Source organism: Gopherus flavomarginatus, chromosome 9 (assembly GCF_025201925.1).
Source record: "Gopherus flavomarginatus isolate rGopFla2 chromosome 9, rGopFla2.mat.asm, whole genome shotgun sequence".
NCBI lineage: Eukaryota > Metazoa > Chordata > Testudines > Testudinidae > Gopherus > Gopherus flavomarginatus.
Genome location: NC_066625.1, coordinates 88,938,160 through 88,954,557, shown reverse-complemented (window position 1 = coordinate 88,954,557; position 16,398 = coordinate 88,938,160). Strand labels below are relative to the sequence as shown.

The 16,398-nt window shown below is 41.8% G+C and overlaps 1 protein-coding gene across 2 annotated transcripts in view; it reads right to left on the bottom strand.

Moving 5' to 3' along the window:
- The window catches only part of CORO2B (coronin 2B), a 126,467-nt gene extending 113,410 nt beyond the window's left edge, over positions 1 to 13,057 (bottom strand). Inside the window, exon 1 of one of the 2 annotated variants that reach the window (XM_050967586.1) lies at positions 12,827 to 13,057. In XM_050967586.1, the coding sequence (XP_050823543.1) occupies positions 12,827 to 12,841 (15 nt within the window). In that variant the 5' untranslated portion in view covers positions 12,842 to 13,057. The remainder of the gene's footprint in view (positions 1 to 12,826) is intronic. The other variant, XM_050967585.1, reaches the window with a different exon arrangement.
- Positions 13,058 to 16,398: the final 3,341 nt, after the last annotated feature.

The window sequence follows — 16,398 nt, the reverse complement described above, 5'->3', positions numbered from 1 at the left end:
GCAAAGAAGGATTATGCAGCTGGGGGAAAAACCAACTGTCAAAGCCGAGCAGCTCATGCCATACCATAGAAGCTAACCGTGGGTCAAGTTCTGCTGCGAGAGACTCAAAGAAAATGGAAAACCGGACAACTCAGCTTGAAGGAGCCACAGTTAAGTTAACGGAAGGACCTGCCACTCCAAAGAGGCAGCACTCAACAAAACAGGATAGCTCTTCGAAATTTCAGGAAACACCCTCAGCTGCTGAGGAATCTATCCATGGTTCTTCTATTACAACTGTGATAAGGAGGATCAGTCTAGTACTCCATCCACAGAGCCGCTCGAGGGTGAGTTAGTACAGTGACTCTCAACCTTTTCCCGACTACTGTACCCCTTTTAGGAGTCTGATTTTTCTCGAGTACCTTCAAATGACTGGTAAACATTTTATAGGACCGTCAGGGAAGGGGAAGATCTCTACCCTGAGGGCTGATGCTCACAGGCCTGCTTTTACTAATTTCTGCAAGACTATAACCACAAGAAGAAGGATAGCGGCCTACTCAAAGAACTGGGTGCTTGCTATGTGTTCAGCTCAGGCTGTGTGGTGACAAATGCCAAAGCAGTGGTGTACGTTTTAAATGCGTAGGATTTGTGGCCTGGATACACTTTAATACTGAAGAAATCTGGACTGAATTTGTGGAATAAATTTGTGTTTAGATTTGAGGAGTCTTAACCCTCAAATTGTCCTCTTGTAAACAAAAAGGTTTTGTTTTTTTAATTCTGACCAGCTTTACTACACTGCAGAATCTTTATTCCAGACTGGAGCAACTCAGGGTATGGCCAGCCAGAACTGTCCAAATTTGCAGATTTACATTGTGGTGTTATCCACGGACGGGACTTCTCCTGTCAAACAAGACTGAACCTGCTCACTATTCCTGCAGTAAAATGAAGTTATAGTGGGTACTTGTGTAATCCAAGTGTAGTGGGTTACAACCGGTTCTTGCTGCTAGATTAAAGTTCCCCTGAGATCCCAGTATTTTCTCTCGCCATGAAGGTACTTACCCACTGATCAAGTCACCTTTCATGTTTTTTATTTTTATTTTTTATAAGCTAAACAGGCATTTCCTCTAGTCTCTGAATCACGGTTGTGGTTCTTTTCTGCACCCTCTCCAATTTTTCAACATCCTTTTTAAAATGTTGACACCAGAAGTGGATGCAATATTGCAGTATCAATCTCACCAATGCAGCATACCTAGGGAAAAGTCACCTCCCTGCTGCTACTAACTACTATATATGCTACTATTCAGATGCATCTGAAGAAGTGGTTTTTTTTACCCATGAAAGCTTATGCCCAAATAAATCTGTTAGTCTTTAAGGTACCACCGGACCTCTCGTTGTTTTTGTGGATACAGACTAACACGGCTACCCCTCTGATACTTGACTACTATATAGTCTGTCTACACTATCAAGACAAATAAAATACTGAGGGCAACAAGGGAGAGATCTGAACCACCACTGATTCTTATCCAGCCAATATAGAGGAGAATCAAACTATAATATATACAGATGCAACATATATTGTATAATTATATTTAAGAACCAAGTCTTACCGAATCTCAAGCATATTATACTATCTAACATTATGAAATTATTATACAGTCTTTGAATTCATTTATTTTTTAAATTTTCCATCACAACCCTTCCATAATGACTATCACAAGCATTGTGAAATGGGAAAGTCTAGTTTATACATAAAACTTCCAGCAGGCGTTTATCTCTATCACCTCCCACAGGGAACTAAGACGCCCTGGCGGACGTATGGAGAGCCCAGTTCGCACAGCGAAAGGGGAGCAGAGGACAGCGAGGGGAAGCATAGGGAGGGACACGGAGATATGAGAATGGAACAGATGTTAAATATTGTAGCATGCTTTAATAGAAAGGATTATATTAAGTGCTAGGGCTCCATTTAAGAATGTTACAGTAAATCAGACTCAGTATCCGGTACAATACAGATGTTAAAAGAGGAAAAGCAGTAGATGTGGGAGTACTAAAATGACTGTGTGTGTGATGGGAACTCTTTCCCAAACATCTGATTTAAGGAAGCGGCACAACTGTAATGCAGACCTGGCATCTGGCTGTGGAGGTCTTGCTGCTTTCAAGAAAGGGTGACGTGCCAGACGAGAGCAGACATGGTACCCATGGGTGAGTTTGTTAATGTCATGACCATTAACTAAAGGGGATAAGCAACCCAACGAAAAGGAAAAGGGTATTCAGCTCACAGAGGATTTTCCTCATAAGATTTATTTACAAGAAACACACTTGAAGAAAAGTGACAAATATCTGATGACTTCTTGGACACAGCTACCACGTGTCTTACTAGAGCAATCTAATTGAAGAGGGCTCACAATACTCTCTGCTAAACTCAGCTCTTTATTGTTTCAGCACCATTCAGATCAGGGGGCAGATACATTTTAATTAAGGGGTCCTTGAAAGGTAAACTTCTCACCTTCGCCAATGGATATGCTCCCAATCAAGGGCAAGCTTTTTTTTTTTTTTTTAAATCAGTTTTTTTAGGGATTTAGGAGATATGTTAGGAAAGGGGATATTCCAGGGGGGATTTAACGAGGTGCTTAATCCTTCTTTGGATTGACTGAATGTACATAGAAGACATTGGGAGGAACAAGGGCAAATTTGTTGCATCACTTAGAAAATGAGGATCTAGTGGACATCTGGTGGGAGATGAATCCGGATGTCAGGGGATATATATATTCTGCTACTCCTGGATCTTATTCAGAATTTATATTATTTTTTGTTTCTAGGACCTTGTCTTGTTTGGTCAAAAAAAAGCTAGTCTTGGTGTTTATAACTTGGTTTGATCATGCCCCTGCATATGTTAGATCAGAAGATTGGGAATCATTGGAAAAACAAAAGAGCCCACCCTTGAATAGAGCTTTGTTGTAAGATCCTCTTGGAATTCAAGAGCTGGAAGAAAATTTCCAGAAACATTTAGAAGGAAACAATCAGTAAAAGTGTCCTCTGGGATTATGGACAAGCAGTAAATGAGGAGGAACCTCATAAATAAAGCATCAGGTCTTGAAAACGTGAGAACTCCTTGAAGAAGACAGTTTGGTTAAAGAACTTCCTGCTTTGACAGATACACACTTTTAGATTCCATAGGTTTGTCTAAGAGAAAATAATTGAGATAAAGAGGGAAGATTAACTTGTTACCAACAGATAATGGTGAGCAAACACTTAACTATAGTAAATAAAAATATTATGGACCGGGTAATAGAGCCGATAGGTTTTTAGCCAGAAAGTTAAAAAAGAAATAGGATACGACAGGCATCACTCTGATTAGAAATAAAAAGCGAGATTTAGTAACTGGCATCAGACAGATCTCTGAAACCTTTGCTAATATTTTCCATTTTTCCGATATTTTGTAGGCTCAGAGCATCTAAATCCTGAACTTGTAAATAAATATTTGAAAAGTATGAAACTGCCTCAGCTTTCAGAGGATGCCATGGCAGCTCTTGATAGACAAATTGCTGCAAAGGAAGTTGAAAAGGTATTTAAGAATTTAAAATCCAATATAAGTCCAGGTCCTGAGGAATTTCCTGGGGAATACTGTAGAATTCTCAAGTAAGTTTTGGTACCTATTTTAACTAAATTGGTTAATAATATACTGCAGAGAATGAGATTTTGCATTTTCCCATTAATCTTATAATTGTGAGGAAATTATTAAAGAGAATCATCTTTGACAAAATGCCAGCTTCCTAGAAATCCCCTGAGCTGCTCATTAATGCTCTAATGAAGGATCGGCATTTTAAACAGAAAAACAAATTTAATTGTTAGCACTTAGACTTTGTGTTACACATACTGGAAAAATGTGACCCTTTCCTCCTATGGAACTGTGGTATAGTAAAATATGGACCACTCTTGTAATGGAAAAGTTTTCACACGAAGTAGGTACACAAGAGTTGCACCAAAAAGAGGACAGTTATTTAGAAATGTAGTTACCCTTTCTAGCATATTCAGAGGAGGTGGGTTCTCCACCCAGCAAGTCAGAATCTTTAGTCAGGATTTTGGAGTATAAACTGATCCAGAACAAGCAATGTATGATTTAGCATGTTAATGTTTTATTGTAACTTTGCCTTAATAAAGAGTTAGACAATAAAAAACCCACCTCCATTTGATGAGGATTCCCCATGGACAACTATTCTGACATCTGTCAGTTAGCCAATTTGTTACCTATTCAGAGTGCACTTTAAAATAAAAGCACTATACACTAGCAATAATCAGAATGTCTCAGAGTACTAAGGCAAAACATCTTACAAAAGTCTACAGTTACCTTTATGAAACAAAGGCCAGAATCAATTTATTTGACAAAACCTATTTTCCATAAAACCAGATTGACTGGCATTATGTTCCTATCCTCTATGGTCACTAATTGAATCCTGTATTACCTTTTCCATAAGACCATCATTTGCCTCAGTCACTCTAGAACTGTATTTAACTAGATTACAAACTACAGTATAATTCTTCTTTACAGAGAGTCCTGTTCCTACCACCAGAATAACATAACTGTATCTCAGTTCATAAGTGGGTTCCATTGTAATTAGTATTTGATCATATTAGACTACAGCAAGTTATTCTCTCATCTTTTACTTGGCATGTTTGACTCCTTTGGAGTAACACAAAATAAAGAGTTACTAAAATAGATGATGATTCTTATTTAAAATTGATTTTGAGACCTATCAGCTGGCCAGTGTTTAATGCGTTTAATATGTGCCACGTTAATTTTGTAACATTCTATTTTCTTAAATACAAATGTTAGATGGTAGCAAGTCAAAAGCCTTATAGAAATCTAAATATGTTACATCAACACTATTGCCATTATCAATCAAATGTGTAATCTCATAAGAAATATCAAATTAGTTCGACAGGGTCTGTTTTCCATAAATCCATGTTTTTTTGCATTAATTGTATTACCCTTCTTCAATTCTTTATTAATCAAGTCCCATATCAATCATTCCATTATTTTGCCTGGGGTTCAATGTCAGGCTGACAGGACTCTAGTGACAGGGGTCATCCTGTTTATGTTTTTAAAATAGTAGTATACTAGCTTTCTTCCAATCCTCTGGAACTTCCCCAGGTTTCCAAGACTTATTGAAAAATCAGTATTAATTGTCCAGAGAGCACCTTGGCCAACTCCTGTAGGATCCTTGGATACAGGTTAAAAATAGACCTGCTGATTTAAAAAATGTCTAATTTAGCAGCTACTAAACATCCTACTGAGTTACTTTCCATTCTGACAGTATTTCATTATCGTCATCTTCTACGAATACATTACTAGCCTTTCTCCCCAAATTCAGAAGTGATTCATTGAATGCTTCTGCTTTTTCTACACTATTGACAATTATACAATTTCCATCCAGTAATAGACCAATACTATTGTTAGGATTCCCATTGTTCTCCATGTACTTAAACTCCTTCCTACTGCACTTAACTTTTCTGGCCATTGATCACTCCTTGTGTCTTTTTACTTCCCTTATCAGTTTTCTACAATTCCTAGCTTCTAATTTATATTCATTGCTATTAATTTCTTCTTTTTTAATTTGTGTTTTATACATTATAATAAAAAATTTATAGCTGCTTTCACTCCCCCTCTTCCCCCACAAAAAAAACCACCTGGTTCATTTTTAACTGCTGTAGTCTTCCTTCTAGAAGATTTTTGTGAATTTTGGAGCATTTAAAAATGTTTTTAAACAGTTCTCACTTGTTCACTTTGTGTATTCAAGTTCTTTCTCCCACCTTATTTGGCTCAGTTGTTTTCAGATTTGTGAAATTGGCCTTTTCAAAGCACCAGCTAGTGGTTTGGACTTTATTCTGCTTGCACACAACCAATATAATCAAGTCCTGATCATCTGCACCTAAGCAACCACTAATTCTTAGTTCTGTATTCAGTTTCTCTTTATCTGTCAAGATGAAGTCCCGTATAAATGAGATCTTCTGGATGTACATAAGTTCACTAGGGAAAGATTGCAAGGGGCAGTTCCATTTTTAATGCAAAGCTACTATTGTGTTCCCAGGTAAGCAGCTGAAGACAAGGATGGCTTCACCTACCCCATATATTTGAAAGGTACTTCCCAAATTAACACAGACTGACCAGAAGTCAACCACGTGCTCACTCTTCCAATGCATTATCTTGGCGAACTGGCCATTTCCACACAAGGGAAGATTTGGCCAGAATAATGGTTATGAGACCAGACAGGTGGCACTTGTGATACATGCATGTATAACTGGACAACATGGCTTGGTGCATATGCCTCTTAGTCTTCAACCAGTGTAAGAGGAATAATTTTTCTGCCTGCTCCTTAGTACACAGTGGTTTGGCTGTGGATGATTCATCATAACTCTCCCTCAGCAAGCTAAGCCTAACCTCCACCCTGGACATACCCTCCTTCTTGGGCTTAGCGAGCCGCATGTTTGTCTGCACTGCTGAATCCAGGTAGGCTTGGCCCGTGTGCAAACAGTAACTGCATACACTGAGCAGATGACCCCATTTGTTTTGTCAGTATATAATTCTGCTGTCACAGACCCATGTGTTGTAAAATGGATAAACATATTAGGGAGGTGGGGAAGACAGTTTTCACTGTTCAAATGAAGATATGGGCATTTATGTTAATAACTTGTTTTAATGTTTAATATTCAGACCTTAAACTTCAAAGCAATGGTAACAGACCAGGTCGGATTAAAGTTCTTACTTTAATTGCTTTTTTAAAAAGATTACGTTCTTTTACAAGTGAGGGAAGCTCCTTCCACTACAAATACAGCTGATGGGACCCTCCAGGTTAAAAATTCAGGGAGGAATCCTTTACACAGCAGTCTGTTTAGTCTGAGAAGCTAGTGAAGCATCTTTCTGATAAAGTTGATATATTTATAAGACTTTGGAAAAATATAGAGTAGGCTAAGTGCCAAGTCTTAAAGATAACAGTACTCAAACCCAATTTATAAGATGGTGTAGTATCATCGGCCTTCCATGGGGTTACTCCAGGGAAGAATTTGTACAGCGTGCATCAATTTGCACCAATTTTTCCTTTATCTAATCTTACTGATGTCGCATCAGGCAACATCCCCCAAAGGCAATGATTACTGGTCAGTCTGAGTTTCTATGAAACACTCATGAAGTTATGAGCCCTTCTGAAAGAGGTGTCTAAAATTCACACTTGAGTGATGGGCAAACATCAAAGGCTCAGAGATTTTTACCAACCTCTTGAGTTTCCAGAACTGAGATGAAGAGTATCATAAGCAAAGCCCTGCTATTGATATATTTGCAAGTCATCTTCCTGGTCTGGCTGGTGCCAGGAGGACGGAGACTCATCCCTAGGTTAAACAGTAGTTTCCACTGGATTCCCTTAGCTGATCTCTCTTGATTTCTGCTGGTGTCTAGTGGCTTCTGTTGGAGAAACAGGAACCACTAGGACAGTAGTTCTGTGTTCCAAAGACTCATTGCCAGTTGGAACCAGCTGAACATTTTCAGCTGGAATTTTCACTATGGTGGTAAGTGGGTAGAAAGATAATGGAGGCAAGAGAGAGATGGAAGGTTTTCCAAGCCCCCAAAAAGGTTTACTTGGAGTTTGGGGTAGATCCTTGGGTCCTCTCTACATTTGAGTCGGTTCCTCCCTTCCCTGGTTATAATTTGACCAAGTTCTCCTTGGCCAGAAAGTCGGCATACAGGATATGGGCTCAAGCTGTGAGAATGCATTTATCTGAATTTGTTATGAGCCATTTGGCATTTTTATTGTGAGAAGGACAGAGGGCTGTTTCAGACAAGGCCGACGTCCAGGTTGTTTCAGGTATTTCACAGACACGCACGCACACACACACACAGACCTACACCATAACAAAAGCATTTAATGCTAGTCTAACACATCTAAGAGCCTTTCAGTATTTGGTTTTAAGATTTAACAAACACCACAACAAACCAAAACCCCCACAAGCTCTGAGATAGTAAGTTCTTCAGCTGTATTTTGGAAACTGTGGCCTACATTTTCAAAAGGATGCTGAAGTTAAGCATTTAGGGTCAGATTTTCAAAGGTATCTAGACACCTAAGGCCTTTGAAAATTTGATCCATTGGTCCACATTTAGGCACCATATTAAAAGTGGCCTGATTTTTAAAGCTGATGAACACCCACAGCAACCACTGAAGTTAGGGGAATTCACCAAACAACACTCTTCTGTCATTGGGGGTTGTGAGGAATCAACCTCTCAGGCAGCGTTAAGGTAGGTGCCTAGGTTTAGGCTCTCACGTTTGAAAACGTGGAGCTCAGTGCTTGTGGCAAGGAGATCCTGCTTTGCAATTCTGAGGCACCATGGTACACTTCCCACCTTTAAGAGAAGGAAAGATTTCGCCTTCTGACTTGGAGAGAAGGCACTCTGTGTCCGACTGACAAGGGGGCAGCATGCCCATCCCTATGATGAATACCTGACAGACATACAGTAACAGAGGAGCTCAATGCTTAAGAATGTATAGGAGTTATTTTTCAGGACTTCTTCCCCCCACCCATGTCCAGGATACTCTCAGGAGCCTTCTCAGCCCTGACTTAACTCCTATTCATGAACAGCCACCCCGAGTCCTTGCATCACAGCAGACAGAGATTGGAAGGGACTCCCTTCGGAAATAATCAACACCACTTGAGTTGTCCAGAGGGCACGCTGTTCTGTGAGAACAGCCCCTCCTTTCCACGTCTGACTGAACACACCACTTTGCAGTGGTAAGGAAAACAACTCAACCTTTTCCAGGGAGACAGGCCCCTACTAACGCCTGACAGCTTAGATCCAAGTGCTGATCTCCTTTGAGAGAAGCCACCACCATTCACCCTGCCATCACATTTCTTTCCTACAAGAAGCATGACAGGTATCTAGAGGACATCCTTACAGCACATGGTCATGTGCTATAGTGACAGTTACATAGACCTCTACCCCGATATAAGGTGACCCGATATAACAAGAATTCGGATATAATGCAGTAAAGCAGTGCTCTGAAGGGGCGGGGCTGTGCACTCCGGTGGATCAAAGCAAGTTCAACATAACACGGTTTCACCTACAAAGCAGTAAGATTTTTTTGGCTCCTAAGGACGTTATATCGAGGTAGAGGTATGCTTCATATCTTTGTTAGAAGGCAACACTCATTCATAGAGAGAGAGAAGAGTATGCGTTCACAGTGGATTTCCTGTATGGTTGCTAGCTTAGTCTTTGTGTGTTGGGTGGTAGTAGTTTTTGGGTTTGTTTTTAATAAAAAGCAAGTGCTTTTGAAAACAAACGCATGGAGTCTCATCATACATCGCGCCACTGTGCTAGTTATCCCTGGACCGGCTCAGTGGTGTGCACCACGCAGTACCGATACACCCCAATATTGCATTCATGGCACACAGCACGGATGAAATCCAACTCCTTGCTAGAGTTGGGCAAATAATTTTTTTCAGTTCAATGGCGGTTCTGAAAATAAATCATTGGAGTCAGGATGGTGGGGACAGAGAGTTAACTTTAAAAAAATTGGCAAGCTGAAAAGTTGAAAACTAACTCATTTTGGGACAAACAATGTTTTGGTTTTGAGCTTTTTCAAAAAACTCTTTTTTTTAAAAGTAGAATTGAAGTAAATCGTGCATGTATTTTAATTGGGCGGAAGAGCAAGATATTTTATTTTGAAAATGTCAGAAAAACACATTTACTGTTTTTTAGAATTTTTTTAAGCCAAACCAATATGGCAAAAGTCAATAAAAGACACAAAATGTCTTGGTCAACCCAAGTCTGCGTATTTTGGCGGGGAAAAAAATTTTAACTGAAAAATGTTGCCCAGCTTCTTATCCAAGTGCACCTTCTGCAGGATATCAGAAAGGCTGGATGCGCCTTGGCATGGAACAAGTGTAGCAGCTTCAAGCACTGAGTTCCTGCACTGGGACCTGCATGGAAAGTCCCATGTGTAAATCTGACAGCAGGTTCAGGGCTTTAGTTGGGAATTTTCCTTTGCGTTATAACCCTTCATTTTATAGGGACACAAGATATGGAAAGGGAAAACAACAACAAAAAAAACAAATCAAATATGGAACATGCTTTATTTTACAGCGGCCCTTGGGGTGCTGTGTCATATTAGTATTTTACTTTGACTTCTAGTTTTATCATTTATTTCAATAGAAATAAATAAAGGAGTGCTCTATCTATGGGCCTGGACTTTTTGTTCTCTGTAATTCTGAGGAACGCGCACTGTCCAGGCCTTCACTCTACTCAGTTGTGATTGAATCTGTTTTGCCAACTCCAAGCATTAAAAAAAACATTATTCAAGCCCCACAAAAGCAACTTCTTGACTTAAAAATGGTGATATTTTCAGAAATAAACATGGAGTTCCTTCCACTTAACTTACAGGTTCATATTTTCAAGCTTTTCTCTACAGCCACAAGAGCTAGAATGGACTTCTGCTGTTCCAAATGAAAGTTAAGATGCTGACACATTCATCCGTGTCCAGGAGCAGAGGCTTTAAGAATCACACTGTATACTGGGAGACTCACAAGAAACTCATGCAAGAGTTGGCACCGCTGTTCAGCACTGGTTCTCAGCAGATCACTCTCCTGTTAGGTTAGGAGACAGTGACGTAGCTTGTCCAACCTAGTGCACTAGGCCCATGTCAGTACTGGGAGTTGTGTTTAGTCTTCGATTTAGAGTGTAAACTTTTGGGGCTGGGAGCTCTGTATGTCCCCAAATACCTTTATGCTGTAGAAATAAAATCCATCAGCAATGCCATCTCTCTGAACAGAAAGGCCAAGGGCATGCTGCATGAAAAGTAGCAAGCAGCTTTCTGGCAGTACAACAATAAGACATCACTGAACCCCAGGCAAGGCTGTCACCCACATAGGAGTCACCCCATTCTCATTTGCTTCTGCTTCGTATGTAGAAAAACAGCAGCCGTAGGAAGCTTGGTCACTACTCCCTGCCTTTCATTGATTCAAAGCCACGCGCCACTAACCTGCGTCACACCAATGGAACAAAGGCCAACAGCTTCGCTTGGCCTCTGACACCTGCCCACACACCAGAAAGAAGTCAGTTCATTCCTCAGCTGCTAAACAAATGTTGATCTGAACTGTGTGCCTGTTGCATCCTTACTTGCCTCTCTGGAGTCTTTGGCTTGTCAAACGTAGTTCAGTAGCTCAAAGCTCAAGTTAACACAGCCTGAAGTAGCAGTTATTCCCCACCTCCTTACCAGAAACCCAGTTGTGCATTTGTACCTACTGAGTGTAAGTCTTTGCATTAACTGTATCCTGATTTTCCAGTCACAGGATTGCCCTGAACAATTTCGCTATATTAATGGAGCACAAACCAATACCATGGAACAAAATATGTAGCAAAACCCTGTAGTATGATTCCAACTGGGAACCCTCTGTAGAGACAACCACTTTAACGTGCCTCAACACTTTCTAGTATACTGCCTTCCTCCCCATCTCCCTTCTACAACTGATTATTCTGACTTTTGGGTAGCTGCTAAGACTTTTCACCGCACTGGATTTCTGTTTCTTTTGACATTCATGCATCAGCTCAGCTAATTCTACAGATCAAAGACAAGGAGTGACCTGGTGCAGTTGGGCCAAACAGGTCTTTGGTCCACTAGCATGTGCGATGCATGGCTGCTCACTTGTCGAGTCATGGCCTTAGAGGACAAGGCTACCTGTGCTGACAACGCTAGACATAAATGCTGATTTGACACAAAGCAACCACACCAATTAGATCTTTTCACCTGAATCCTCCCTACAAAAACTAAATTATATTTATTTTCTCAATCCCAGAACCAAGGATCAAGTTGAATGGGAAATAAAAGTACTTGGATCCCTGGTATAAGACACTGCAGGTACTGTCACTATAGATATGAAACTAAAATGCCAAGAAAGCCACACTGGTCCCTGTTAGAACAGTAATGTGGGAAACCAGACACCCCACTTTATGACCAGAGAAGGATCCGAAAGGACCACAGATAAACAGAAGCCGTAAAGCTGAGCCAGCTTTACACTAAAGAAAATTTACTTCCAGCACATGGCAGTTCCCTGCTCTTTTCCATTAGAGCAGGTTTGCTTTTTCCTGCAGAGATGGGTGCAGAGGGCGAGCCCATCGCACTGTTTTTTTTTGATTAAACAGTTATTTACAATGTCCCATTTCAGCTCCCCCACTACTGAGGCTTGCTTCCCCGCAAACAACCTGGTGGCCACCTGTAGATATCGGTGACGGGCCTGCCAAGGAAATCTGCTTGGCCAGGACTGGCTCATGAGGTGAGCTCTGGAGGGGGCAGGCAGAGTTGCCCCACAAAGGGTTTTTGTAGCTCTCCCTGGTAGCCAAACGCAGAAGAATCTCAAGTAGGGTGACCAGATGTCCCAATCTGATAGGGACAGTCCTGATATTTTGGGCTTTTTCTTATACAGGCTCCTATTACCCCCCACCCCGGTCCCGATTTTTCACACTTGCCGTCTGGTCACCCTAATCTCAAGTGATCTCTCATCCCTACTCTGGAGCAAGGAAGGGCCAAGCCCGTGGGAGGCTCTTCCCTGCTGGAAAGCCCCACGGGCTCCCTGGCTGCCAGCTCTCAACGGGTTAAAAATGCAGCATGCACTGAAGCTCATTAGGCGAGGGAGCAATTGAGGGGTGCGGCTGCAAAGCGGCTCCCCCCTTCCCCCTGGGGCTGGAATAACGCCCCCCCCCGTGGCCCCTGCCATCGCTGGGCTGCGCGCAGGGACCGCTGCAGCGCCCGGGCCAGCTGGCAGCCGGCTCCCCAGCTGGCGGCTGCAGGGCTGCGCTGCCCGAGCAGCTCCTTACCTTGGTGACAGTCATGCAGGAACGGTGGGGCCGAGTGAGCAGGCGCCCCGGTGGAAGCAGGCAAAGCACCAGGCAGGGGAAGCTGCTGCTGCTGGGGGGGGATTCGGTTGGGGTTGGTTTTTCTCCCCCTGCAGAGGAATCGGCGTCAGTGATTACAGGAAGAGCTAGGGACCAGCCCTCCTCCTTCGCCTCCTCCCTCCCAGGCAGGCTGATTAAGCTGTCCTTGCACTGATGGCTGCAGTGATGTCAGCGTGTGCATTTATAATGCATGAGCCTCCTGCTCTGCAGACAGGAAGGGCGGAGGGGGGGAAGCAGCGATTGATTGTGGTGGTGCACAGTCCAGGAGGGAACTCGCTGCCGTTCAGCTTCAAGGGGGAAAGGCCCTTTTCTTAACTCTGTGTAGAGCACAGAACTTCCCAAGTCAGGGGACGGGAGACACCTGCTGAACTTCTTAAAGATGGTTTCATGCCCGCCCCTGGGTCTCTAAGAGCCTAGGACAATGGGCCCCTTATGAACAGATGCATGGAAGGATAAGTCAAGCAGATGCCACAGACACTAAACTGACTCACAGAAAGTTGTGTCCCCAGTTAATTATTAATGCAATAGATTAAATGCGAGGATTGTATTGTTGTGGCCTGTTAGGAGGCTTGGAAGGATTCCATTTTTAATGGGTAAATGTCGATTTCACCCCATACACACGCAAAGCAGCTAAAGAATATTTCCATCCATTAATAATCAAAAGTTACAGCAAGGCAAAGTATGAAAAATGCTGCTTGAGAACTTCAAGTTTGGTTTTAAGATATTTCCTTGGCATGTTTTGATCTGTGAGCTTGACAATTTAAGTTTGGCAGTTATAAACCTTTAACTTTTTGAATCTCAGTCGACTGTCATTAAGTAATTGTGTGATTGCAACTCTGAAAATTTAAATCAAAAATGTATCTCATCCCTCAAAATTATATCTCAAAAACCCTGAAATCTGCTGAGCCTATCTTTTAGGCATCTCTTTTTTTTTTTTTTTTTGCTACTTAGATTTGATTCAGAACACAAATGGATGAAAGCAATAACCAGTGTCTGTGACCACACATCGTTAACTGCAACAGTCAAGTCTTACATGGCCACCTTAACGGGTGGCTTGTGATTTATGTAAAGCTCATAGGGATCAATAAGAGACAGAGTTATGGTTTGGAGCTACAGTCCTCAGACAACAAAATTCCTTGTTTATGAACATTGTACAGAGAGCCTGACACATCATGTGCAGCATTTCAAGAGTCTGCAAAATAGTTGTGGATAGTCATGCTACAGATCATCAAGTTTTGTTCTCATACAGTCATCAGAAAGAATGGTTAAGTTGACTCTGGCCTAGATCCACAAAGGTATTCAGGTGCCTACCTCCCACTGACCTGGGCCTTCGTGCCAGTATTGGGAAGATTTCCATGGCAGCCTTGCAAGGCTGCTCTTGTGCTATACAGAAGAGACTCTCAAATTAGAATCCATAAACCCCAAGGGGCAAAGGGCACGTACCTGGATGATTTCTGCAAAGTACATGCATCTACACGAATTCATTGAAAGTAGAACTGCAGGTCTGATTTTTGTACATACCTAGCTCGCTTATTTGCTATAAGGAACTGCTGGAATTGTTAGACACCATAGGGAAGTCAAACCACTGCTTTTTCCTCCCAAAAAAGTTAGCAGAGAGGTCCATGCCCACACCCCTTACAACCCAGCACAATGAGCAGCTGGTATAGAGAAGGGGAAAAGAACAGAGGGTTCCATCAATAAGAAAAGTCATCTGATGGGTAAGTCTCCTGTGTGTGTTTAGAGCTATTTAAGACAATCATTGCAGTACAGCAGAAGGCTTCAGCATCGGCGTAGTAGCAGTAGTCATGACTAAGAGGATTAATAACCATTGTGATACTTGGTCTTCTGAATTTATATAGTGCATGTGGGAGACACTAAAAGAGATTTTAAAGGTGATAGTACTGCAAGAGCATCTGTTGTAGGAGTTATGCAAAGATTAGGGGGAAAACCACAAATGAAATGGCAATGTAGACAGTTGTCTTTGCCCCTCGCACTCTGCCGCATTGTAAACAAGCCACAGGTGTAAAGCACACAAGCAGGTGAGAAAGTGATTGTAGGGTGGGGGTGGGAGAAAGAGGGAATAAATAGCTCCATATAAAATCCACCCAGCTAAATGTCCAGGTGTGTTTATTACCCTGCTAAATACCTGGGTATTTTTAAGTGAAGAGATACCTATTAAGTCAGGGAGCAGAGGTGTACAGCAGACCTATTAGTTGAAGTAACTAGGATGGTGATTCTTTGTAAAGGCAAGAATTGGTGGTTGATCTTTGTTTAAAGGGCATTTGTGTAGTTATTTGCTATGCTACAACAGTGTAGGTTTTTTTAAATTGATGATGGATATTGCAGTAGTCAGAGCATGCCTTGTTCCCTCTTGTTTCTTCCAAATACAGTCTCATTCATGCAACTATAAAATTGCAAGTGTGTAAAAACTGAAAGCAGCAGAACTTAAGAGCTTTTTATGTCAGCAGGTCTGTTCCCCTTTCCCCCACCAATTCAATGGCCTACATTCTACAGTGTTTTATCCAAACTGATCTTAAATGCTTTAGCTGGTGGAAACTCTTACTAAAAAGTTCTGTAAAAATCCATTCTTCATGATGCCACAGTGACCCTAATGCAAAGATACAACAAAAGCAAACTTGGTTTGTTTTAAATAGGAATTATTATGCATCAATACAAGTTTTGGAAGCAGGGCTGTCTTGAACAGCTCTGCACTTAAGTATTGAGGGTTCCCATTTATATCCTTTTTTTCTAAAACCAACCTTCCTCTTCAATCCTGTCTCCTAATCTCTCTTATCTGTTTCCAACAGAACCAGAGACTTTTCTTCAGAATGGCGTGTGTAGGTTTTTTTTACTAGAAATGATGGGGTGTTGTGCTAAATGCCTTTATTCATGCAGATACTCCTGTTGGTTCCTGGCTTGCAAAGAAATTACTGTGTGTGAGAAAGAGCTTGCAGAATCAAGTTCTATATGTGGCTTCATGACTCCTAGGAGGGCTGTTCCCACAGATCCCTGATTGTGGGAGCAGCCCTCAACAATAGGAGCAAACAGAACTTTTACAAATTACTGATTTCTCTAAGCAAGGGCTGCTCCTGGAGGAGAGCCTTAGTAGGATCAGTGCATGTGTAAGAAGAATTCAATTGCCCCCTCCCCTCTGCAGGAAAAAAGCATTCTGGCCCCAGTCTCGTGAGGAAATGCTGAGCAGAGTGGCCCAGCTCTTTGCAGGATTGGACCCACTCCCCAGTCCCCAGTTAGTGATTTATGCCAACTTTTTTTTTTGTGTAGGGGGGAGTGCATTCTCTGCTCCACTCTTATCGATTCCCCCAGGAATCCAGGGCACGCTGCTTCAGGAGGCACCTGCTAGATTTATTCAGCAGATTCTTGATGAGGTGAAGCTAATATTTGCAGGGCACTGCCTCAGCAATGCAGCTGGCTGCCATTCTAGGCCACGTCCAGACTAGGAATTAAAATCGATTTTAGATACGCAACTTCAGCTA